The 25,090-nt window shown below is 40.5% G+C and overlaps 1 protein-coding gene across 3 annotated transcripts in view; it reads left to right on the forward strand.

The window, feature by feature from the left end:
• LOC142032815 (glypican-5-like) overlaps nucleotides 1–25,090 on the forward strand; it is a 416,769-nt gene that overhangs the window by 216,414 nt on the left and 175,265 nt on the right. For all 3 annotated transcript variants that reach the window (XM_075031958.1, XM_075031959.1, XM_075031960.1), the window contains one exon: nucleotides 24,356–24,476. In XM_075031958.1, the coding sequence (XP_074888059.1) occupies nucleotides 24,356–24,476 (121 nt within the window). The remainder of the gene's footprint in view (nucleotides 1–24,355; nucleotides 24,477–25,090) is intronic.

Below are 25,090 nucleotides of genomic sequence, written 5' to 3' on the forward strand. Positions count from 1 at the left end.
TGAGCATGCACGCTGAGCTAGTTTGCTTAGTTATATTTTTTTCCCATTTCACTGTACTGTGGGATGGTCAATCATTGCCTCATTGAGGGTTACTAAAGTCTCCCAGACATGCTTGACAGGCCATACAGTGTGCAGTTTAATCTTTCCTGGTAATAACATGGAATAGAGTTTTGCAGAAAGAGGTGTATGAATGGAAGCATCCACTGCACACAGGCAGGGAAGTTGCCCACATGCACTGTTTCACCCACGTGGTTTGAGTAAGATTCACTATTTTGGGACAAGTATACCACAGCTGCTGTTTAAACTCATTTTCTGATACAGGAAGGCAACATAACCACTGTTGGTATGTCCATATACAGTGATTTAATGTACAGTTGGTGCCATTTTCCTTTTCAGACTTAAAGGAATACTGTGCAATGAAAGGCAGAAGTATTTAGATGCATTAAAAATACGTCTAAAAGCACCTGCTCTGTAAATAAAAATGTCAAATAAGAAACAATATGCAAATATGAAAGTAAGCTATTAGACTTGGTTTGGAAAGTGCGACATCTGCCCATTTTCAGGTTTAATGAGAGTTTTCATTACTCTCCTCAAATCTACGACAAAAGCCTTTTGCATTGTGCTGAGAATATATTTCTTACACAATACTTCTGGTAGTAATTCCTGCCAGCCAAGGATTTATTGTCAGGCTTTGAAAAATGTATTCTTTAAAGTAAGAATAATAAAAAAGATTTTCCATCTACTCTATTCATAGTGCATGGTAGTGGAGCTATGTAGTCTAATCCAAAGAGCTGATGAAATAAAAGAGAGATAACAATAGATTAAATTTGATTTGTTATAATGTATTATCTCCTAGAAACACACACTCTCAGGCTGAAGTTTCACAAGTTTCATTTCAGTATGCATGCACAGGCCATCTAATGGTCAGCTTTTTGCTGTGCTCCATCTAGAAAGTGGGGGGCACTTGATAATGTTTTTTCTTTTTTTATCAAAACCAAACATTTGAAAACTAACATACATCTTCCACAGAACAGATAAACCCAAACTTCCCCAAATGGTAGTTCTTTTTAATTCACAGATATGCAAGCTCAACCACCACCAATAGCAAAAAAAAAAAAAAAAAATCCCCAGTCTGGAGTTTTCCATGAGGAGTTTTGGGGGTTTTGCTGTTGTTCTTTTTTTGGTTTGGGTTTTTTTTTCATTTAACATTGGAGGAAAGAGAGGAAAGAAAATAAAAAAAATTCATGTAATTTTATTTTCCCCTGTTTTTGCAAGCACTTTTCTTTCTCTTTTCTTTTTTCTCCTTTTCTGCTTTGCTATGGAAAATAAAGAAGGAAAAGAATTTAAAAAAAAGAAAAATCTAAAAATTCTTTATTTTCAAGATTTATCCTCCTGATCTTTTATCGCTATAAATAGTGATTGATACACTCTAGTTGCGAACGGCAGAATGAGCTGTGGGAAGAGCCGTGGCACACCTAGAGGGGAGCTGAGACATTCTTACTGCCAGTGATGAAGGGAGTAAGAGAAGGGAGGAGTGTGCTTGTGCAGCTGGCAGCAGGCAGGGCCAGAGAGGCACTTTGGGAAGTACTGGGCCAGCAGTGATGCTGCTCGAGTCCCAGGGTGGCTCAGCAACAGCTTCCTCTGCTCTTACCATTTGAACTTTCACTTGGCTCCTTGCCAGATTTTGTTTTCTTCAGGTTGTCTGTGACTGACAGGCAAAGGAACATCACAGCAGCATGACGCCACAGGGGAGGGATGTTCTGCTCTCTTGAACTCTGGGCCAAGAGCGGGGACATTTTATCAGGGCTTGCTCTGACTGCAAATCTCTAGTGGTTCTTGTGCAAGTCGGTCTGCAGCATCATGTATAAGGGTTGTAAACATACAGCTGCCTTTGGAGACCTGCTGTTTGGTGTTCCAGTTCATATGTGCAATATTTAAATTTGCACGCTTACTAACTTTCCTGAAACTTGTAGCTGTGAGGACATCATCTAACTTCTTGCAGTGCCTTACCTCCAGTGCTGACCACATCACCCCAAAAATGGCCGTGCTTAGGAATTGGAGGTTGCCTGGTCCTGATCCTTACTGGAAATAGTGTGTGGGAACAAAGAAACATTCAAGCTTCAGTTTGTTGTTCCCCAATAAGGACTAGAGGCTCGGGTGCATTCATGCCAGAGAAAGGAGTAGAGAAGATGGTAAAATCGGTTGGGTTTAGACAAGTGCCCTCCTGAAATCAATGTGAGTCTTGCCATTGATTTTTGACAATAGCAGAGTTAGGCTAAAATTAAATGGTTTTGAAAAATTGCAACAAATGTATTTTACAAGAAAAAGGAAAACAGCAGTTTCATGATAGGTATCGTCCTAACAGAAGTTGTTTTGATTTGCTAAGGGTTGGAGAGTGGAAAAGATGAATGGAAGGGAACCCAGTTACTGTGAATACAGGATGGCATTTGGTTGCCAAGATTAGTGGTTGGTGTTACGCTGTTTCTTTGTTGCTCTCCCACAAAACGTGTCGCCATAAGCATAGTCTGTGCCCAGTTTAGGCTTGAAGTTTAAATACACTTATAATTGTTGAAGAGTGGAGTCAGGGTCTTACCAGGTGCGCATTATTGTCTCTCCATGGACTTCTGTGGCAGACAGCAGTTTCACAGCTTGTGCAGACACGGGTCTGTCCATGTAAGGACACAGACTATTCAAACACTGCGTAGAAAACCTGGGAATAAAAGCTATTGATCTGCCACTGTTTTAAAGTCAATGAATGAGATAGCTCAAGCAAATAAAGACTGGTCAGTTTGATGGTAATTGCAGTTATAAAGGGTCATATGGGACCTAACTAATAAAGAACCAAAAGGTGGTAACATAATTCCAGGCAACACTGGTTTATGGCCAGGAGATCATATCAGACCAACTTGATGCTGGATTTTTGTGGGAATTCACAAAAATTTGATAAAGGTAACTCTGTTAATGCACTTCGACTTGTGTAAGGCATTTGACATAGTACCAGCTAACCTTCTGAGTAAAACCATGTGTGATTACTAAATCAGCACTGCCCATATTCACTGGATTAAGACTGCCTAAAAGATCACAAAAAACAAATTGGAAGTGAGGAATAGTCACCTGATGAGGCTGGTTAATTTGTACTCATTTCATGGGGATCTGCATTCAGCCCAGTGCAAGTCAGTACCTGTGTCTGGGAAGAAAATATAAAATAATTACCATCAAAGACAACTGAGAAATTAGAGTAATGATTAAAACCAAAACAAAGCACTCCAAAAAACTAGGAGGATATTTGAAGACTAGTCATATTTTGCAAATTGGCTACCTGTTTAGTATGCAATAGAAAATTCTGGGAGAGCTGTGTGACTGATAAAAATTTACAAGCATTTTTATAAATATAAGCGCTGCTCTAAAGAAATAGATTTGCTAAATATTGGTTTATCTACTGAGTGGGGAAATGGGTGATGTTTCCATTGTCTCTGTCTCACTGTACCTGTCTCCAGTCTTTCCAGGAGTCAGTTTTTGCTAGCGATTGCTGTACAGGTTTTATTTTACACATATCTACACTGGAAAAACAGAATTTGTCGGTTCAAGTGTGTTTCTAATCTCAGAAATCACTACATAGGAGCATACCTCTGGCTGAGGAATTACTTGGCACAGCATACCACGTGAAGTCTGTTTTCTCTGTAGATGTTGGTGATAAAAATGTATTTATGTTAGCCTTGCAGGCAGAACTCCACTTTGGAGTCTGTTTTCTGTGTGTGCTGGTGCCATTGGCTTCTGAGTTTCCTGGTCAGTAACACCTGCGCAAGTCCAGGGAAGGCAGTGCCTTTAGTCATGTGTCACAGAGGGCCTGCCTAGGCTTACAGAACATGTGATGGATGAAAGAGAAAAAAACACAGCCTGCTCTTATGGTCCACATGTTTACAGACCTTGCATGTCAACTTCTTGCCTTTATGCTGAGAGCTCTTGCTACAGAGACCAGAGAAAGACAGCAGACATAAATCCCAGAAAAAGCAGGTTTGCAGCACTTTGCAGAGCTATTCTTGAAGGCCCAGAAAAACATCAGGCCATAGACTTTTAACAAACACTGTTCTTTCTTATTTCAAAACAAATGCAATTTCTAAAGATTTCAAAAAATCTCATCTTTTAAAGTTTGCAAAGCTTGGCAAAACCCCTGTCAGCCTGTGTCTTATGCCCCACACCCTCAAACACTTACTTAAATGACAGGTATTAAAATACTCTAAAGGGTCTTCAACCCCCTGGTCCTGTCCCGCTCTCATCAAGTTTAATTTCTTTTGGGTTTTAAGGGGAACAGCATTTTGGCTTGATATAATCTGTGGTGTGATGGCAGTTCGTAATACATTTTTAAGATGTATTTTATGTGTGCATTAGTTTGGTTTTTATTTGCATGTGGTTTATAAGCCAAACCCAGTTACAGGCATAGATTTTCCTTATGAGAATAGTATCTCTTATTTCAAACAGGCAACTTTGCTTCAAGAAACACTTCCCTGTTATTGAAATGGATGATTGTCATTCTTGGAGTGCCCAGGTGTCAGCATTAGTTACCCACAGCATAGCAGAATTGTCTTTTCCTTATGAATTTATATATGAGCTATTACTTTATTACAAAAGAATAAATCTGGAATAAGGGGTTAGAATGACTGGCCTCAAAGACTGTCCTTGGAAGCAGTCTAATTTGTTGTCTACATAGATATTGCCTGTGTTGTTCTCTGTTTTCAAAACATTAGTTACACTAAGGCTAGAGATGACATTTGATTTTTCAGAGACCATTCTTACGTTGGACTGTATGCCTCAGGTTATCTGGCATTTCCATATGTGTTCAGAGAAAAAGCATATTCTTTGAAAAACATGTCAAAAATTGTGTTTTGGTCCAAATAAAGGAATCCATGAATACAGTTAATCTAGATCCTACATTTTGCATGTAACATGTATTGCATGCATTAAGATGCAGCTGCATTTTGATGTGAGTGTCAGTAAGGTTAAGAAATATACTTTTGTGAGATGAGCACAAGTAAAAAACCCTTAATTTTTTTTTCAGTCAGGTGCTACATTTAATTGATATATACAATATTAAACAGTTGTGCGGCAATGGGCCAGGCAGTGGATGCCCATCAGCATTGTCCATCAGCATTCTTGGATCCACTCATCAAAAATCCCCACCACCCAAGCCAGTAAAGAAAAAATGAATTATTCTGTTTGTAATTTAGTTATGTGGCACAAGGGGGAGCTCAAGGTTCAAATTGCTGCTGAATATTCATAGCACTGTATGGAACATCCCCCAACCAGATTCTGTGTTTTAAATTGTTCAGTGTATTAGACTTAACTATAAAATTATGATTTCCAAGAATGTAATAGTTTAATCACTGGTTTAATGGAATGAAAGCTACTTCCTTTTTTTCAGTAGAATCTGTACAAACTGGCTTTTTCCTCTCTGCTGAGTTAATAGATAGTAATTCACAAGAGGGTTTTTTTGTAAACCTACCCAGCTATAAAGATGACATGCAGAGAGTCACTCTCCACACTGAATGCAGTTTTATAACTTTTGAGAGTCTGTAGGAGGTGATCACTCTGCAAGCTTTAATAGACAGATGAATTTGAGCAGTAATATTGTGCCACTTGGCTTTTAACGGAAGTACTGGTACTAATCACTCTTCAGCAACAGATGTGGTGCTATTATTTGAAATTATATTAAAATGGAAGTGCAGTTCCTCCTGGGTTACTTTTTGTGATTGGCATGTCAAATAAGCACAGTGAAATCACAGAAAATTACTGCATTGGCTTTTAAATTAGAACTGAAAATTCTTGAGCTTCTTTCCTACCAAAAATCAGAATTTCATAGATATCTAATCATTATCAGTACTAGTCTGCTTCACTCACTTGCAGCATGTTGAAGTAACAACAGCATGTTTGCAGTGATGTCTATGTGTGACTGTAAGAATGTCACAAACATCTAGGGGAACAGAACCAGCTCCCATCCCTGTCCTTCTCAGCGTACCTTGTGCACTTTGGAAGCGGTCTTGGTGCTCTGTCATAAAAGCTAGCAGTGGCTTTTATTTGGATTTTGCCAAGCTTACACATTTATTTGGGATCAGAAATTATCAGAAATTATAGCTTGCTTGCTTTGTAAAGAAATGCTGTAATACACTCCTTTTACATAAAAAAATCGTTAAGGTCAGGAGTTTGGTAGGTAATTACAGCAATAGATGTAACTTCAGTTACAGGCTCTGGGTCTCTCCTGGTAGCTGTGTGTAACTCCTAGAAGACATGCCAGTCCTTTGAACCTTGGATCTGCCTCATGGGATCTCTTTTGCTGGATAAGAAATTCTTTCTCTGTCTTGTTTTTGGGAAGGCCAGTGAAAAATACACCAGCATAAATAGAGTGTAAATGACAATATATCTCTCGGAGAAAAGGTGGAGAAAGATGTAAACTTAAGTAATCAAATTTCATGCTTGAGGCTACAAGCTGTCATCCATGGTTCAGAAAAATATCTTTTGTTAAGTATACGATGAAAACTTTCTTTTTTTTCTCTGTTGAAGCGTTAGAAGTTAGGCAGTTGCCAGAGGCGGGAATTCAGGGCTAAATGTGCTGGTGAGCTGATCTTCTCTGGCAATTCCAACATGCCTCCTGCAGTTGGGAGAAATTACAAATGAGGCAGATTAGAGCTGCTGGAGACTAACCATGTAAAGCTGCAAGAATAATTTAAGCAATAGCTCTCACTTCCCCACCCCCCTCCAAAGCACAGAGTGGGTAGTTTGGTTAATTCTATATTATTTGGATTTAACTATGCCATTGCATTTCCAGTTTCCTTTATATTTGAGGGCTAACTGCATAGATTTTAAGACATCTGTAGAAGGAGCAGTGAATTTACCTCCTCTTTGTAAAAATAAAAACTGGGGGCAGTTTACGGCACACTGGGCTCTAATGATCATTAAATAATGAGGATGCCAGTAAAAGGCTTCTCATTTCCACTCCCACAAGCATAGAGCTGTGTGATTAATCAATGCCTCTTCTTGAAGGTATTCCTGAGGTCCTTCATTGTGAGCCCAGGTTCCCGCTGGGGGGGGGCGGGGAATCCACGCTACCACAGAGTCTTTGCAGGGCTGCATGGTCTCTGCACTTCCTTGGAGGAGCTCTGGAGGTGAAGCCTGTGCCTGCTTCATGCAGCATGGCCTGGCTTCTGCAATGGTCCCTGCTGGGCCAGTGCAGTAGCTGGTACAAGGAGTGCTTCACTGCTCTGGGACATGTTGGAGCTTTATCTACATATCAGCCTTCAGAGCCCACACCTATTGTGGCGACAGCCTGTGGTCACTATTCTGACTAGTTTGAAGGAAGCAGAGAGTGGGTTTTCAGTGAGGCAAGTGGAGACAGGTTTTATGAATAAAAGGTATTTGCTCTGCATCAAAAAAAATGCCTGCATGGAGCAGGCACAGAAACCTAGAGGTTGACATGGTCTCCAGGAGCTGCTTTCAGGCAGGTCTCAGACCCTGTCATTGATGTTCAGCCTTTTGCTGTGTCTTAGTGCCACCAAGCACTCGGTGTTTGAGATGCTGTCCCTGCTGTGCCATCCATGTGTGTCGCAGGCGCTGCTGTTTTCCCCCAGGGAGATCTACTACTACTACTGCTTCTTCATGCACCTCTTGTGCCCAGGGCTGAACTGGCTATTGGAGGGATATATTGTGGTACTTGGTAGGGCTTTTGGTTGGAGCATTCAGCAGAGATTCTGGACTGCTGCTGATAGGAGGCAACTGGGAGCCGCCTGTCTGAGCGTGGCTCTCCTCCCAGGCTTTTTTATGTTAAAAGTGGGAATAATACCTCTCAGAAACACAGTGCAGACCTCTCTGCTTGGTTCCTCATTAACCTGCACTATAAGCCCTGAGCCTGCATTACAACATCATGTTGCAGTTTCTGAGTGTGGTATCTCCATCAATAGCTTTTACTTGATGATTATACTAATGGATTTTATGTATCTTTCTAACTGTTTACTGACAAAGGCCCTACTCCTGCAAACAGTATGTGTGTCCAGCTTTAAATCCATGAGTAGTCCCCACAGATTTGTGCAGATCCAAGCACAACTGTTTTCATGACTAAGGTGTAAGGTTTCCAGCCTGCAGTCCAGTCCACTAGTGTGGAAACCCACCTCTCTGCAAAAGCAGGCAACTTTGTGAAGGAGAAAGAGGGTCAGCTGGGAAACCAGTCTCTGGCAATGAGGTGACTGAAGACATGGTTGCATACGGGTGAAGAAATGCAGTCTACTCTGTTCATAGCTCTATTTCAGAGTTTGGAGTTTCTTTTGGTGCAGGCTTTGTAAGTAGGATAGATGACCGCATCCTCATGGTGTGACCATCCTGTTGTGTCTGTCACAAGTGACTCTTACTTCTGTTTCTACAGGTTCCAGACTCGTCCCTTCTAGAGCAGTGACATTAAGCCACAGGCTTTGATTGCCTGACAAATTTGGCCTGGGCTAAGCTAATCATCCAATAATTTCTAATAGTTTTATGTCTTACCTTTTCATGTGGATCATATATTGCTCTCTTCAAGATGAAGACTAATAAAACATTGATTAAATGTTTTTTTTTCCCCAAGCAATTTGCTGTGTTTGCACTATTTGCCAGAGGGAGAGCTGTCATAAGGGTTTCAGAGATGCTTTTGAGACATAGATTAGAGATCATTATTGCTGAGCATAACTGTCTACATGGAGGCTATTAATTTTTGATAATATTTACTCTCATGCCAAGGCAAGATCCAAACAGGAGCTTGTAAGTGTATGTAAAACTATACAGACACTTTGGGATACACCTCAGGCCTTAATGGACTTTTTTAGTTTAGAACAAAAAATCAGGGGAAATTACTTACTTTTGGCCAAATTGATCTCTATTTTTTTTCGGTTAATTTTTGCTATGGTAAAAAGAGGTGATTCATCTGAAATGCAAGCAATAAACTTCCACCTCCTGCCCCCACACCTTTTTTGATTAACTTTAATCTCATTTTTAAACCTTTTCTCATTAATTGTTCTTTAAATACAGTCTCAAAGTAGAGTATTGATGTGTTTAATAAATGTCTGCAGAAAATATTTTGCTGTTTCTGATAGGAAACACTTAATTTCAAGTCAGTAAAACAAGAGAACTTGGTTCATAGCTTTTCTGCCCAGTTGCTTTAGTAAAAGTTTTTCTGTGCACTGGTAGGAAATGACAGTCAATGCTTCATCTTTCTCTTGCTCCCCTTGCCTTTTTCCAGCATAACTTTCAAAGCCGGTGGATTTGCGCCTAAAGAAATTTTCCTCTCCTCTGCAAGTCACTGCAGAACAGATTCAGGCATCATTTCTTGTTCAGATTGTAAGACAGTCTTTAACTGAGGAAAACCTTTTGGTTAATGATGACAAACCTCAGCTGCTATCTAAACAGGGTGGTTTTGTGTTCACTGTCACATCAAAGCCTTGTGCAGGATAATGTTCACAGACAAGATTTTTTCCAGCCATATATTCCTCAGATCTGAATATTGACTGTGGCGTACCGGTCCTCACGGTAAGTTTTCCAGCTGCCTTAAATCGTCCATGTGGGATCCAAAGCTTCTTGCGGTCTATGAAAAAGCTTGGAAGGGTTTAAGTCTGACCCCGTTACATTAGCTTTATCTTATTAACTAAGAGCACGGTAGAGGGTGGGAAAGGGAGACAGAGGACGTGGTGCCCCCCACCCCGCTCAGGCCGGGGGCTTGGCGCGGTGGGGCTGACTGATCCGGCCCTGCCACCTGCTGATGCCCAGCCGCACTGCACACCCCCCCCGGCTGCCGCCCGCGGCCTGTGCTGGCCAAGAAGCCGCCGCCGCTCGGGCCAGCCCACCCAGCAGGACCCGCTCTCCGGTGCTACGGGGCCGCGGGCGTAGTTGCGGTTGCAGGGCCCTGGGCGCTGTCGCTTGCTGCTGGCAGCCTACGGCTCCTGTGTGCTGCAGGCTGCCTTGTGGTTCCTGATGCTGTGCTCGACCTAGACAGCTGAACGGCCCCGAGCAATAGCTCCGGGAAAGAGATGTGTCCCTTCGCCTGTGCTGTGCTGCTGCAAACGTGATTAGGAGTGGTGAGGTGGTTTTGACTCGTTACAGGAAAGAGAGGACTGGGTCTGCGCCTGTTCGGGGGGTGGTGTGGGACTCTGTCTCTGCTTTGTGCTGGATCTGGAGTAGGGCACGTGGCAGGAGGTACAGACAGACTGCAAAAGCCCCTGGGTTCCTGCATGTCCTTTACCTCCATGGTATTCATTGTCAAGAGTCACAATACAAGCCTGTCTCTGCCAGCTGATGAGAAAAGGAAGTGTCAGAGATGACTGTCCCTGCTGCTGCTCCATCGGCGGGAGCTAGGGGCTGGGCTAGTGCCACCTTGCCGGAGAGTGGGACACCTTCCCATGGGTCAGACCCACTGGTGCCACAGCAACCCAATACTATCTGCATCACCTCCTTCTGCTCAGCCCTACCCCTTTAAGTCTACACCCTAATTAAAGGAACTCGGTGCCCTGAAGGGGACAGAAATTCTCTCTTTCCCTGCTAAAAGGTACCGACCCCACCAACAGTCAGCCCACCTGAAACTTCCAAAGCAAGAACGTGTGCTCTGGTGTTGCTTGCGACTGTCCACAAGGAAGCGTTCACATGGGCTGCTGAATAACCAGCAAGCACTGCAAACGCTCATATGTCAAAGAATTTGAGCCCATGGCCTCAGAATGAACAATTGGCCATCACCAGCATCCTTGTCCTGTCTTGCCATCTTATTAAAAAAAGAAATTAAGTATTCAGCAGTGTTAGCTGTACAGACTTGCGAAGTTTTTCACATACTGAAAACCAGCTGTAATATTTGTGTGCGCTGTTTATAGTGACTAATGCCTGTTCCATTTGCTGTCAGAGTCACAGTAGTACCAGCCCAGCCTAGCCCAGCCCTTTGTAAAGTTCTTCAGGATACCTCAAAGACGAATGACACTATAGACAACTGAAGCCTATTCAGATCCTATTGTAAATGTTGAAATGCCACATGTTTTCTTTTTTTTTTACATCGTTACATCATTTTTTCTTCCGTCTATTATTTGTTTTTTCCTTCGTCCTTGCCATTAATGGTCATAATATTTTTAGCGCATGGATAACAAGTGGTGCTTTGTAGCTGATAGTTGTCAGCTACAAACTGCCTGCTATTCTCTCATTCCTTTTGTCTTGTGTTCAAAATTACTTTGGTTCTCTGTGTTCTTTAATATTGTACACATCTTAAAAAAAAAAACAAAAAACAACAAAAAAAGAGACTTCCTGTCTTTTCTTCTTTTTTTTCTCCTGATTTTATCAGGAAAACAGAGTCAGTCCTCTTGTCATTTTTTTCCTGGTATTTGTAGGCCTTTCCTTATGGCTGAACACAGGCAGGTACATATTCCCCATGCTGAGCGGTATCAGCTCCAGCATGCGTGGTGTGCAAAAGCTCTCTGCATCTCAGGGCAGCTGTTGAGCTTGAGGAAAGAGCTGTCTGTCTGCTTGGCCCATGGCAACCACTTGAAACTATCAGCTCCCTTTTTTTAACCAAGGGTGGCCAAACTCAAGCTCTGAAGTACTTTGTGTTGCACCTTAACGTCCATAGAAAAAATAACATGCTGCTTGATAGGTCCTGACCTCTGCCTTACTGTTAGAAGTGCTTAGGCTGTGCAGTGAAGTGCATGTGCATGTTCTCTGGGGAGCACTCATTAAAAGGCAGCTTGCTAAGTCCTCCTGTGGGTGAGTGAGGATTCATCTTGCCTTAGCCATGCCAGCCTAGCTTGTGGGTAAGTCCTGACCTCGCTCAAGTGTCTCCTTGGCCTTGTGCTGGGAGTGCAATAATGAAGGCTGCATCTTGCTCCTTCCAGGGTGCCAAGAGGGCTGAGAAGAAAGTCCCAGTGAGCCTTTGCACCTGGAGGCAAGTATTCTAGCAATGTAATTGGTAACAGACTGATTGGATTAGCGTGCCTTTATCCAGGAGGGTGGAAGAGACACCTGTTTATTCCTGTTATAATCCAGGGAGGATCAAGAAGGATGTAGTAGGTGGGTGATTGTGGGAGCTCAGCATTTGATTCCTTGCTCATTAGCAAGTATGAGCCTAAGTTCTTTAGGCCCAATGCAAACTGGATGGGACAGGTGCTTAAAGCACCATAACTTCATCCCCTAAATACAAACTGAGAATAGCAGCATGTTATTACTAAACAGATTATTTGTGGTCATACTTACATGCAAAAAAAAGTCAGGTCAACTTGGGCTTTATGTACATGAGGGCTGCGTGAACATCCCTGCAATCACTGCAACATCAGTTACTTGTTTGAGTACTTTTCAGTTGCTTTCTCTGTTGCATTTAGCATAATGCTCTGTTAGGCTTATTTCTTTCTATGTTACATTATTCAGTCTGTTTATTTTTCTGCTTTCAGGTGTCTACATCTTCTAGCTAAAAAGTAAAAAATGCATGTTTCTGAGTGTACTGTGTGTGTATGTGTGATGGCAAGGTCGTTTGAGTTTACCTGTGTTTAGTGAGTCTCATGATCTGCTTTGTGTTCATTTACTTGGGGGTTTTATAGCGCGTATTTTTACTATATGCAACACAAAGGTCTTAGTGCTCTTGCGGCAGTGTAAGGGAAGGGAATCTGTGCAACAGAAATCAAAACTCTAGAGGAAACATGCCACTAACTTGCAAGTATGTCAGAAGTGGTTACTCTTCCCACTTACTGTCATCCAGCTTAGAAGTGACTATCAAAACTAAGGTAGTGCTTCACATGGTTGAACTGGGTTTCTTCAGGACAGAAGCCCCTGTGACACCTGGATTTTCAAGAGGATGTTTACATCAGGGGAAAAAGGATTCCCTGTCCTTATTTTTCTTCTTAGGTTTTCTTCCGCACAGTATTTGTGTTTAAATATTTTTCCCCCTAACAATTGGGCCCTTGATGTAGTTAATCCTGCAGTGAACTTTGCTGCTTTTGGCTGTGGCAACAAAGTATAAAATCATGAACTCAGGATTGTGACCTTACTGCAAAAATCAAGTGAGAGAGAAGCTAAACTGTGGAAGGGAACAGTTTTAACCAGACATAAATCTTCAACAGTATTAGCAGAAGAATGGAACAGTATAGGTCAAGTAAATTGATTTTTGTATAAATATTCTCTTTTTCAAATTTGTGATGACAGGAAAATCTTTCTGCATTTGACCTCTCTTCTAGTACAGTTATTTTTGTGAGAAGTAGCAAACACTCAAGCAAGGAAAACAATGCTTTGTGTTTAACGACAAAAACATGAATTGAGGCCGCTCAGTTTCCCACGTTACTCTCAAGCTCTTCAGCCTTGAACTGGGTAAACACTTCTCTTGGGCAAGTGCTAAGACATTTTAATCTCCATAACTAGACCATACTTGCCCTCTACCAATGCTAGCATTTTCTGCAGTGTTTTGAAGAGTGATAAAAATGATGATTTTTGCTAGATACTGAACTACTGAATCAAACATTTAGTTAGATATAAGCTAGCAACAAATTAAAACTGCTACGTGCCTAAGCTCTTTCCAAACCATGAAGCTGGCACTGAAAAAAGTCCGTGTTCAAAACATATCCCTGTGGTACTAGCATGGCAGAGGCTTTGGTGTATCTGTGAGGAATTCTAGTAATACGGGTGCCTACAGGATAATGATAATTAAGCTAAGCCTGATCCAGTGTCCATAGCTATCAACTAGTGGCAGCAGAATATGCTGAGTGCATTTTGGCTGTTGGTGTTTTACTGTTAGGAGAATGTTGATTGTCCTGAGCTATGCCAGTTAGGCAGTTGCAAAAGGAAGGAGCTGGGTGAAATCTATAAATCTGCTGGTGAGCTGAACAGGTAGCTCATAGCTTCTGCAATAAATATTGCTTCCTCTATAAGGAATAAAACTTTGGTGCTTTGGAATGATGAATTCAGCTGTCTTGCTGGTGGAAAAGATTAAGCAAAAGGGAAGGAGTTTAAGAACTCCGAGTCAGGAGATTTGGAAATCTTAGTGTCTAAGCTCTTTCTATACAGCATTAAGGCCTCCTATTTTCTTTTTACTTATATAAAATTTAGTATCACCATCTTACTGATAAAGTTTTTGACTTGGAAACAGGAACAGTTTGGAGCTGTGTACCTCACACTCCTGCAGCCCAGAAAGGGTCAATAACTCTTCCATCTGTGGCTAAAGGACCAAACAGCTGCTATAAGATATTAAGACCTGAGCAGAAGTGAAGGCACTGGGGCAGATAAGTATTGCCTTGAATAACTCTGCACAAATATATTGGAAAAACTGTATGAGGGAATGAAATCAAATGTGTGTGCATTAGTGCATGTTTAGAATACATGATGGTCAGAGACATCCTTAAGAAGCCAAAATAGCCAGGAGAAGTGATAGGGGTTCAGAAAGTGCAAATCTCAGATGCCTTACACTTAAGCCTGGAAGAGAGAGTGGGCCTGGACTATCCAAACGCCTGCTATATATATGCTGATCTGCTCCTTGTGTCAGATAAGTACCAGCTAAGTGCATCTTTCCATTACAGAGCACCAGCCTTGGCAGTAGTTGATGGCTTTGTCAGCATTGCAATACATGTAGGCATTGAGGGAGGAGTGAAAGTAGGTAGCGAGTCACCTTAAAGAGTAGCCTGAGAAGGCATGGGAGAGAGGAATAGGGTTTAGAATGTAGTAAGCAAAGCTGCGTTCATGTTGGCATGATCAGCAGGGTAGGTGAAGGGACGTGGAGATAAGCATGGGGATCACAGTTGTGGAAAGCATTAAAAATGGAGACAAGAAACTTGAAATTGCTGCAGGAGCAGTGATATTCAACAACAGTCATGCCGCACTGTTAGGCTCAACAGTAGCTTTGATTGTGGAAGTAACAGATGCATGCGGTACACACCCAGGGCTGTCTCAGTAGGAGCTGTAGGCTGCAATGAGAATGGCAGGGGGTGACGAAGCCAGAGGGTTTAAGCCAAGGCTGTTTGAGGGCAGAGTTCAGTCCCTGAGTTGAGTTCATACAGAGCTACAGTTCATGAATTCATTATTGTCAGCTGGTTGTTAATCTCCCATGTGTATCTAAGTGTATTTGGAGAAACTGACTTCTGAGGAAACCTGGAATTTTGACCCCTTAGCATTAACGTATTTTTGTTATGTTTTGTTTTGCTTTGCTTTTAATGAGCCACAGGCAAGGTCTTCTCCCTGTGACATATGTCTGATACTGTGCAAATTCGGACATTCCCCATTTTTCTTCATGAAAATTTCTATGCAGGGATCATAGAACATCCTTTTGTATACCAGCGGTCATCTGTCAAGCTTAATTTTTAATTATCAGCAACCAGGGTTTCCAGAAAGTGAATTGGATGCTTGCTGCCTTGGCCTACCAAAAGTCCTATCAACCAAATATTTTGAGCCCTTGCTTGGTATTCATTCTCTCTCCACTGCTATGAAGTTTATTGCTAGCCTGCTTTTATTTTTGCTTCTAAGAGTTCAAGTCCTCTCCTCTCTTGAGACTGTATTTTCTTTTCTGCTGACTCAGTCCTGGTTTCCACTAGTGTCTTCCATCTGGCAGGTTAAAAAGTTAGGCAGTCATATGTTTCCATTTGTTTTCCACAGCTCCCAGAACAGGATACAAGTTTTCAGTCTCCGAGAGGTGCAGAATCAGATCCTCCATCAGGATTTAGCTCGGCTCTGTTCTCCTGTTTGTACTTGAAGAATGCTCTTCCCCAGTGTAGGAGTTACTGAGGAAAAGGTGTTTCAGATTAGCTTTACTTTTTCCCATAGGAATGGCCACAGACATTACTTTGATAAGTATATACTGTTTGTTTATTGTTCTATTTTCTGTTCTGTTTCTCAAATTCATTTAATGGGGAACAGTCTTTATGCTGCTAGTTCCTAGTTAAGTTACTGGCTTTTGGGTTTGTATCATTTTCATTGCTCATTATATTCACTTTGATGGGTATAGAGGTATCATTTGCGTGTCCTGTAGAGTTTATTCCACTTTAAACTAAAGAGCTTTCCTATATGATGTTATTCAAGGCAAGTACTTTCCTTCCCTCAACATAATAAAGACTGTCCAATTAACTTCTACAAATTTCTTTGGTGCTTTCAGTGTGCCTTGAAGGTAGTATTAACTTTTCATATACCTAGGAAAAGAATGTAGTCTGTTTCACCTACAATCTGTAATAACTTTTTTACAACACTTTTCAAGCATTTTCCAAGTATTCTGTGAAGCTTGAGTCAGTACATTTTCAGCAGGATTCTGGAAAAACTGATGAACACATCTTTTTTGATGGTAAGATTTCTTACCTGTACACTCCTTCACTGAGTTGCTTTTCACTGTGATTTTCAGTGTTCATGGGGTGGCATCATCCAGTCACTTGAAGCCTTCTGGTAACTTGTTTTTGTACCTGCAGTCTTAAAATTGTCTTTGTAATCTATACTGCAGGAGGTCTTTTTTAGCCCTACAGAAGTGGAGAAAGACCATCATAAATGCTATTTGGCTTTGTGATTATTTATTTTTAATTGTCCTATCAGCCCGTTAGCACACTGTATCTGTCTCATCATTTCCCATAATTACTAATAAACAAGATTATTTGTTAAACGTCTGGTGAAGCCCATTAGAATAGTTCTGGCAGAGACAGTATTCACATCGTGTCAGTTCTGCTTCACAAAATCTTCAGGGTAGCTAAACTCATTATGTGCTAGACTTGAGCTTTCTTGTAGTCTGTTGGCAGTTATTTAATCATTTCAAAATGAACTCTTTACATAGGTATTTTTAAATAGAAAAATCTTTCTCTTGGAGAATATTGCTTCAGTTGTGCTCAGCTGATCATTCAGAACACATGAACATTTTTTCTTTGTGCACAAAGGGTCTGATTTTCATGTGATGTATCCAGATTTTACGCTAGTACGACTCCACTGACTTCAGTAGAATTGCTCCTGCTGTACACTGGCATGTATTACGTGCTTTTTTCCTTAAAAACAAACAAAATGCCCTACTGGTTTTCAGGTTACCCAAGAAGTTATAAGATGTGACTTTCAACAATCACACAAAATCCTGCAGTCCTGCATGCAAGGGCTTGAAAACATCTGGAACTTTCAAGATTTCCCAACATGTGCCCTTGAAGAGTGTCATTTGCAGGCTGTTACTTTTAGAGGACAGCTTTGTCAGCTGCTTGGTGGAATTCAGCTGCTCTTACTACAGTTTTGCTATGAGTGGAGGCCTGACTGAAACCTTTCCTATAAACAAGGAATGTATCCATTTAAGTTAATGGACCCAGTTGCAGAATGACTTAATGGATCAGGCCAACTGAATAAATGCTACAGTCATGAAATCATCCAAGATTTAATTCTACAAAGCACTTACACACTGAATATCCAAGTTAGGTAGATGAAAAGAAACCAAATTATAAAACAAAACCAAAATCTGCAAACTTTGGCAGTTTTTTCCTTTCATGGCTGCTGATTAGTAAACTAATTTACTTGAATTTACTTGACAGTAAATTTATCAGCATGTATTTCTTTTTTTTTTTTTTTTTTTAAATAAACTGTTTATTGTGGCAGCTTAGTGAAAGAGCATTTAGTTCCTAGAGAACTGGTCGTGGATTGATCATTCCTTTCTTTGAGACCTCTCAGCCAAGATACTCAATGACTGTAATCCAGGCTTGCTAAGCTGTTACAGACATGATAGAAAGTATGATACAAGACATTTCTTTGAGTAGAGCTATTGTGGGAATCGCTCAGAGATGAAGCATAATCTGTCTGTTGGTCGGTTTTACTGACAAGGATCGGAAGGAGGTGGGGGGACTCACCCACTGCTAGTCTCATCATGTGAAGCAGCTTAGGGGCAGCTGACTCAAAGGAGAATCCTGTGCTGGCTGGCTTTTCCTCCTGGAGAATTATGTTTAAGCATCAACAACACTTCTGGAAAACGGCATTTGCTTTGCTTCCTTGAAGTTCCTTATTGAGTGACAAGCAACTATGATAACCAGGCAAGGGTTATACAGTTGCCATATATTCTGCTTGTTCTTTCCATTTTGCAAAGAAGTGGGCAGAAGGGTTGATCAGATCAAGGCTGATAATCTTGATGAATTATTTCAAATTCTGCAACCATACAGGTATTATGTCACTGCTCTTACTGGTCGGTGCACATTTCTGCATTCCTTGAACTGGGAGAAAATCATTCCTTGCCTTGTAGGTCAGTGTCACATGCACCAAGGGCTGCATCTAAAAACTACAAGTGAAATGTCCACAAATTATTAATTTGAAGACACAACAGGCTGGTGTAGATCAGCAGTGGATTCACATAATTGAATTTCAGGCAAACCATTCTAGCCCAAGGGTCAAATTATGAATAAATATAAGACAAAACACACACCATCTGGTGAACCATGCCTAATGTAACTGAATTAATTGTTCAGTGGATCTCAAGGCCAGTTAAATAGCTTATCCATATTTCTCATTGCTTCTTACTAAATGACACATTCAAAGCTCTTCCCTTCCTTCTCCCCCTCTAACCCTTTAACCTCTGAGTCATTTAGTGGTGGTGGGTGGTGTCTGCTCTGACCCTGTGTTGAGTATATTGCTGAAATAAACAGGCTACTTCCAAATTTTTTAGCAAATGAGAGCCTGGTCAGTGACTGACTTTCAAACATATGGGCCTAAAAAGACGTAATTTTAATTCATTGTAGTTATTATTTGCATAGTGCTATCTACTTCTGGGTGGTTTTACAGGCAACATATATCTCTAGGGTTGTTTCCTGTTTAAGAAGTTATGCACAAAGATGAAAAAAGCAGAACTGGATGTGAAATGATCGTTGTAAAGTCTAGCTTTGTCTCAACGGTTTTATGATTTTCTTGATTATAAAATTAGTGGCTGGCTTTCTTTAGGCTTTTCTGGCTTTAACAGGCTGCTGGACTACTGTTGATTTTTAGGCGGCTGAGAAAACCATTTTTTTAGGTGATCCAGTCTGCAGGTTTTTAATGTGGTTTTCTGTTGGGGGAGGGGGGGGAGAGGGGTTGTTTTTCTTGCAGAATAGCTTATACATTTGTACAGAAAATAGGACAGTCACATTTTTATAATGCCAAAGAAATGGATGGTTAAATGTGACTTTTAGAACCAGTAGACTCTTAGTCACAAAGAGTTTGAGCTTGCCAATGTCTCAGAAAGGTTGTGGTGTTTTAGCCCCTGTTGATCACAGTGGAATTATTCAACCAGTACCAACAAAAATGATGAGAAAATACATTGCAAATTACAAAAATATTTCTGCTTCAAAATTTGTTGCCTTGATGGTGTGTAGTGTAGAATTATATTTTTTACAAACGTGGTTAACAAATTCAAAACTTCTCAGCAAATATATGTTTAATATTGTAGCCAGTGCATTTTATTCTTATTTTCTGTATATGGCAACTCTCAAGGTTGTACAACAAATTATTTCATCGAAAGCAATTTCTGTCCCACAGAGACATTTATGGCAGTTCATGGATTCCTCTGAGCTGAATGTGAGGCTCAGATTTTCAGATTTGCCTTGTGATGTTAGATGTTCTTGTTTCTCCCACAATTAAGTAAGAATTCTGATGTCTCTTATGCAGCTATGTTAGGCCAAATACTCAAGTGGAGGAAAGAGAACTAAAATTAAGAGAATTGCATTCAGATGAAGTTCACGTTCCGGGTGTCCTGAATTTCCAATATAGATAATTCTGAAATGCTCAGTGCATGTTACAAAGCCTATGAAGTGTGTGGTGTCTTGCTCTGTAATCCCTCTGGTAAGTACACGTGCTGGAGCTCACTCAGGAAAAGGACAGGCCATTAGCCACTGAATCAAAGCACTGGGGTGCTTAGTGGCTGCTAGTGGCACAACTCAGGGTAACAGCACCCTGAGGAATATGAAGTAATGGAAATAGACTCCCAGCTGGAGCTTGATCAATAATACTTGGAAAAGCTGCCTACAAGAGCTTTCTCTGACACTTGTGTCCTGACTGGTATGGTCTCCTGCAAGGAGGAGGGAAGGAAGTGGTGTGAAAACTGCGCCCTGTTTCTTGGGCTTTTGTGGCTAAATATCACTGTTACTTAGATCTATTCCTAATGCAGCTCCTGCAGCCATTTGCCTGGAATTTGAAGTTATTTCTATTTTATATGTTGTTTTTGAAGTATCGAACTGTCTAAAAAGGCATATTTGTCTTTGAGGGAATCCTGTACCTAGATGCCTTTTCACATTAGGAGTGAAAAAGAACACATTTCAGAATAGCATCTGGCTTTATTTTAAAATAAGTGTTTAGACTCAATATCTTAATCTATCTATATTTATAGAGAAAATAAAAATGTGTACCTTCAGTTGAAATGCAATCCCATGTGTAAACAGCATTTCACTTTTTACCTTTTTTAAACCTGCAATGAGCTGTGTTAGCTAAGATCTAAAATACTTGATACTGTTCTTCTGAAATGCTGTAAAACTGGGTTTGGGGGGGTTGTTTTTTGTAATTTGGTTTTGTTTGTTTTTTAAAGTATCAAAGCTCTGCCCAAATGATCAGTGGAATACTATTGGCATGAGGCTTGTGGTCTGGATGAAAATTTTGTCTGCACGTGCTGTTCCCTGGCTTCCAATGTAACAGTTACTTTCAGGATTGCTCTAGTGACAATATTTTAATACAACTTTCCTGGCAATTCCTGCTGACATTTTTGGGTTTAGTATGAATAAAATACTAGAGCTGTAACCAGAGTTAACAATTCTGTACTACAATATTTCAGTTAAATTGCAGGTTATTAAATAAAGCAAGCCAATTTCTGATCTTACTTAATGTACATTTCCAGTAATTCAGGATCTGATGTCAACAAAAAAAAATGTTTTAGATAGAAGTGAAGTAATCAGATTATCCTTCAGGAAATATATAGTGTTTATTTCAAAGTATTTTAGCATGATACAGAGCTAGTAGAAGGATTCAGAGTTTACAGGGTAGTAGTCTGAGTCAGATCAACATAATGTCTTTTTCTAGTACAGTCTTTGGTTCTTGGCTGTGATGGACTGGAGGAATTTCTCCCTTCTCTCTGGCTATGCAATTCTTGTTCAGTTCTCTCCCTTGTCTCCTTCTCCTCGAAAGGTGTAGTCCACCTTTTCTGAACTCACCATTTTTTGGTTCATCTGAGTCTTTCTGGGCTTGGGCTTGTTATAGACGTGATCTCTCAGTAAGAACACACAGGACAAGCAGAGCTTATGGGTAATTATGGGGAAACCCAACAGCTGGTTTTGTTGTGCTCTGCAAGTAAGTCTTTTGCCTCTCTTTACATCAGCTTCTTCACCATTTATTTGGCAGATCCCATCTATTTCACCACTGCCAAAGGTCTGTAGTTGGTTTTCTGGGCATTTCCATTTGTGCAGGTAGCATTCCAGACTACAGCTGGGCCAACTCTTATATGCTGGAGCCTCGCAGTTAGCAGTTAGATGTAGTTTTTAGTGACTGCCATACTGAAGCTATGCTAGACCAAGGAGATAAGCAAATGGTGCAGGATTTGTGCAACTCATACATGCTTTTTCTGAAATCTAAAATTTAGGTAATCCACATTATGAGTCTAATTACAAGCAATCTGGGCAACAGAAATATATGTGCATAATTTATGCTTATCTCTAGAGCTTTAGAGAGTGAGTCCTTAAAAGTGAATGGAGCTTGAAGGATATGAGTATCCCCTTTGTCTCAGTGGACTGTGAACTCATTCATACCAAATGGTCCTATTTTCCTGATAACAATGTATATAAACTAGAGTATGTATTTAGCAACAGCAATATATATGAGTTGACTGAGATTGACTCTCCACATTTTGGGTCCCTTTGAGGATTCTGACATTAATGCTGCTGCTGATGATGTCCCTGGATCGGTCATGTTTATGCAAACTCCGTGTAGTGCTGTAGGTTTGTAATACCACTTAGAGGCATTTAATGGAGGCTTGTGATTCACAGGGAAAAAAACCCAATATCAATTGCCAAAAAAAACCCGAACCAACCCAGAGGGGAAGCAATTTTGCATTCTTTATCCTGGATTATAATGACATAAACCTCTAGAGAAATTCCGGTAGCCCTAACGAGGGGTTGAATGGAGAGCAGTCAGGAGCAATGAAAAAGGAAAACCCTTGCTTTTTGCTGCTGTTGATGAGTTTCTGATCAGACAAAGAAATGCACACAGAGAATCACTGAACAGACTAGTGGAGGCCATGAGCTGACCCAACAAATTAAGCTTCTCTTGTATTGCAACTAGATGATCTCAAAAAGCTATGTCAAGCATCTCTGTACATCTACAGTGGGTAACCACGTATTTTCACATGATGAACAATGATGAGCATTCAGCAAATAGTATGATTTGTGAATAAAGGTAAGTAAATCTAAAGGCAGGTAAAGTGCAGCAGTGTTCCTATATTGTCCAAATGAATTGATGTGGATCTATACCAGTCTTGACTTCAAACTAATACTTTAGCTGGGTTCTTCTTGGGGACATTGGTCTAGCTATCTGAGTCTGCTTGGAAGATCAGAACCTGAGCATCATTTTGGACATGCCATTGCATTATGAAAGTTTATACTTCCAGATTAGTTTATACTTGTATGAGTTACACATCAAGAAAAATTAGAACATTACCTTTAAAAGGCTCAGTGAACAAAAAATACGAACTCACTGAAAAAGGTTTTCCTTACTGTTTGTCCTCTAAATACTTTCTGGCTATTAGTGAAACCCATGATTTTTCTCAATTCTTTGTTCTAAACCATTTCTTTTTCTTTTTCTCCTGAGAAGTGAATTTTATTGAGTTTGCTGAAAAGGTGGACCATTCTCAGTTTTCTCTTTTTAAGCCACACCTTTTGCAGCAGGATACTACAGTATGCTTTGCCAGCAGTTTGCATAAAAATTTTTGTTCATCCTAAATGAAGTTAAGATAGGACAAATATATTTGGAGAGTTAGGTCTCCTCCCACCACATTCTATTGTCTTTCTACAATAGAATTTGGGCACTTTACTTTGAAATGCTGTCCTCAGCTTTAGCACAAAATGGTTTACAGTGAAGAATTCACTGATAGGAGAATATGTGGGATATCAAAGTATGTAGGTATGATCAAAATGAAAGATGTAGCAGGATGTTTCTCTTGACATTTCAGTCTAAAGGAGCACAGCCAATTAATACCTGACTTATAAAAGATGCCAAAATGGTGTCTTAATGAGATCCTCCCAGGCATGTATGCGAGTCTAGGGGAGTTTGGTTTGGGAACAGTCTCTTGTCCAGTTCATAACTGGTCATGCAAACATCCATGATCCACTTTGTGACAAATGAGTGCTGAACTAATGAGAGCGGTTACATACAACCCTCAAAAACATGACTCGCCAAAAAAGGTTGCTCTGTATCTCTCTGGGATTTACAGTCTTGTGGATGGGTTGAACTTAAATCATGCATGAACAGATTGATGCTAGAGCCGAGACGCGGTAGTTTGGATACTTCCAGGAAGCACTGGATTCAGCATACATGTGCTGATATGTTCACCTCCTCAGGTGTCGTAAAGACATGTTCAGAAGTAGAGACCAAATGTGCACAATCCTGGAATTTTCCCTGTGCAAGTACAACGGTGGAGCCCCAAGCCAGTTAGGTTTTGAGAATATACTGTGGTGTATTCCAGGAAAGAGTGGCAAAAATTGTTTAGTCAACAGTTGGTGAGAGAAGATTGCTGGTAAGAGACAATTCATTGCAGTGTGAGAACAGCTGCTATTCTTCAAATAAAGAAAGACTTGGTTAGAGAGAATTCCTGTACATGGACCCTGGCTAATGAGTTCATAATGCAGATAAGGCATGGTGAGGAGCACTGGTGGAACGGCAGGTGCTGCTTTACAATGTCTATAGACAGTTTGATGATAAACTCCTAGTCTAGCAAGAGAAGTCCAATCTCACACTTTGATTAAGAATCTTTCAAAATCAGACTGCCGTTTCATTGGACTTCAATCTCATGATGTTTAGTTTCTGTCTTAAATTCCCCAGGTTTCAGTAATTATGAAAGAATGATTTTTTGGAAGCTATCAGCTTTGACTGCTGTATGGAAGAACTTGAGAATGTCAGTTATAAAGTTTCAAATATTAAAATATGAATGAAAGGAACTTCTATGTGGTTTATGAAATTGTTGTTGGTTCATGACTAGAATAGTTTGAAGTAATGAATGTTACTGCAAGACACTGATTTTTATTCTGGTTTGGTGTATTTAAAACCATAAATATTTATTACAAATTTCTATTCCCATTTACAAAATACTTGCTTTTTGTAAGTCCCCTTTAATATGATCTTTTTATTCCAATGGATATGGTTCCAGTCACTGATGCTTTCTTTTTTTTTTCCTCTTTTTCAGCTACACCAGCAGAGTTGTTTCCAATGGACTGAAGGCACAAACTAATAATCCAGAACTGAAAGTCAGAGGATTGGACCCACTTATCAGTAATTTAATTGATAAACTTCAGCACTTTAATCAAGTAAGTAATTTTTGAGGGATAAAAGCATTTCATCACTGGGTTTGATAGCAGAACTGAGGTTAAGTTACTAGGTGGTACTGCTTCTTATGTTACATTTTCCCAGGGTCATAGGCCTGAAATAGCCATGGAGTGGGCCTGGTACTAAGGGCAACTGAAGATTCTGTTGTGCCAGCTGGTTTATGAACTCTAATGAGGCAAAGTTATTTGCCTGGAAGTTGCTCTAATTCCTGGCTGTTGTTCTATAGCTGTTGATTAACTGTCCTACAGTCCACAGTCCTGGGAACATGGAGGAATTCCTGAGCCTCACAGTTCACATGAAGCTTGTGACTAGAGTTTTGGCTGTGTGAGTGCCTTTAGGAGTCCTTTGATATTCTTGTGTTGGAGGAGTATCTCCTTGTTTGTGCAGCTTCCTGGTTTTCAGTGGTGTAGATATAAACAAGATCAAAAGACAAAGTGGGTCTATAAGGGTGTGATAACTGAACTGTACAGAATGCTGAATTCAGGACAGAAGGTGCTCCAGGGTGAATTAACCTTGCACCTTTGAAAACATTTCCTTGACAGGCCTTGTTCTCAAGCCACTCAGCCCAAAAGGAAAGATAACCTACCAATGAGTT

This window comes from Buteo buteo, chromosome 7 (assembly GCF_964188355.1).
Source record: "Buteo buteo chromosome 7, bButBut1.hap1.1, whole genome shotgun sequence".
Lineage (NCBI taxonomy): Eukaryota > Metazoa > Chordata > Aves > Accipitriformes > Accipitridae > Buteo > Buteo buteo.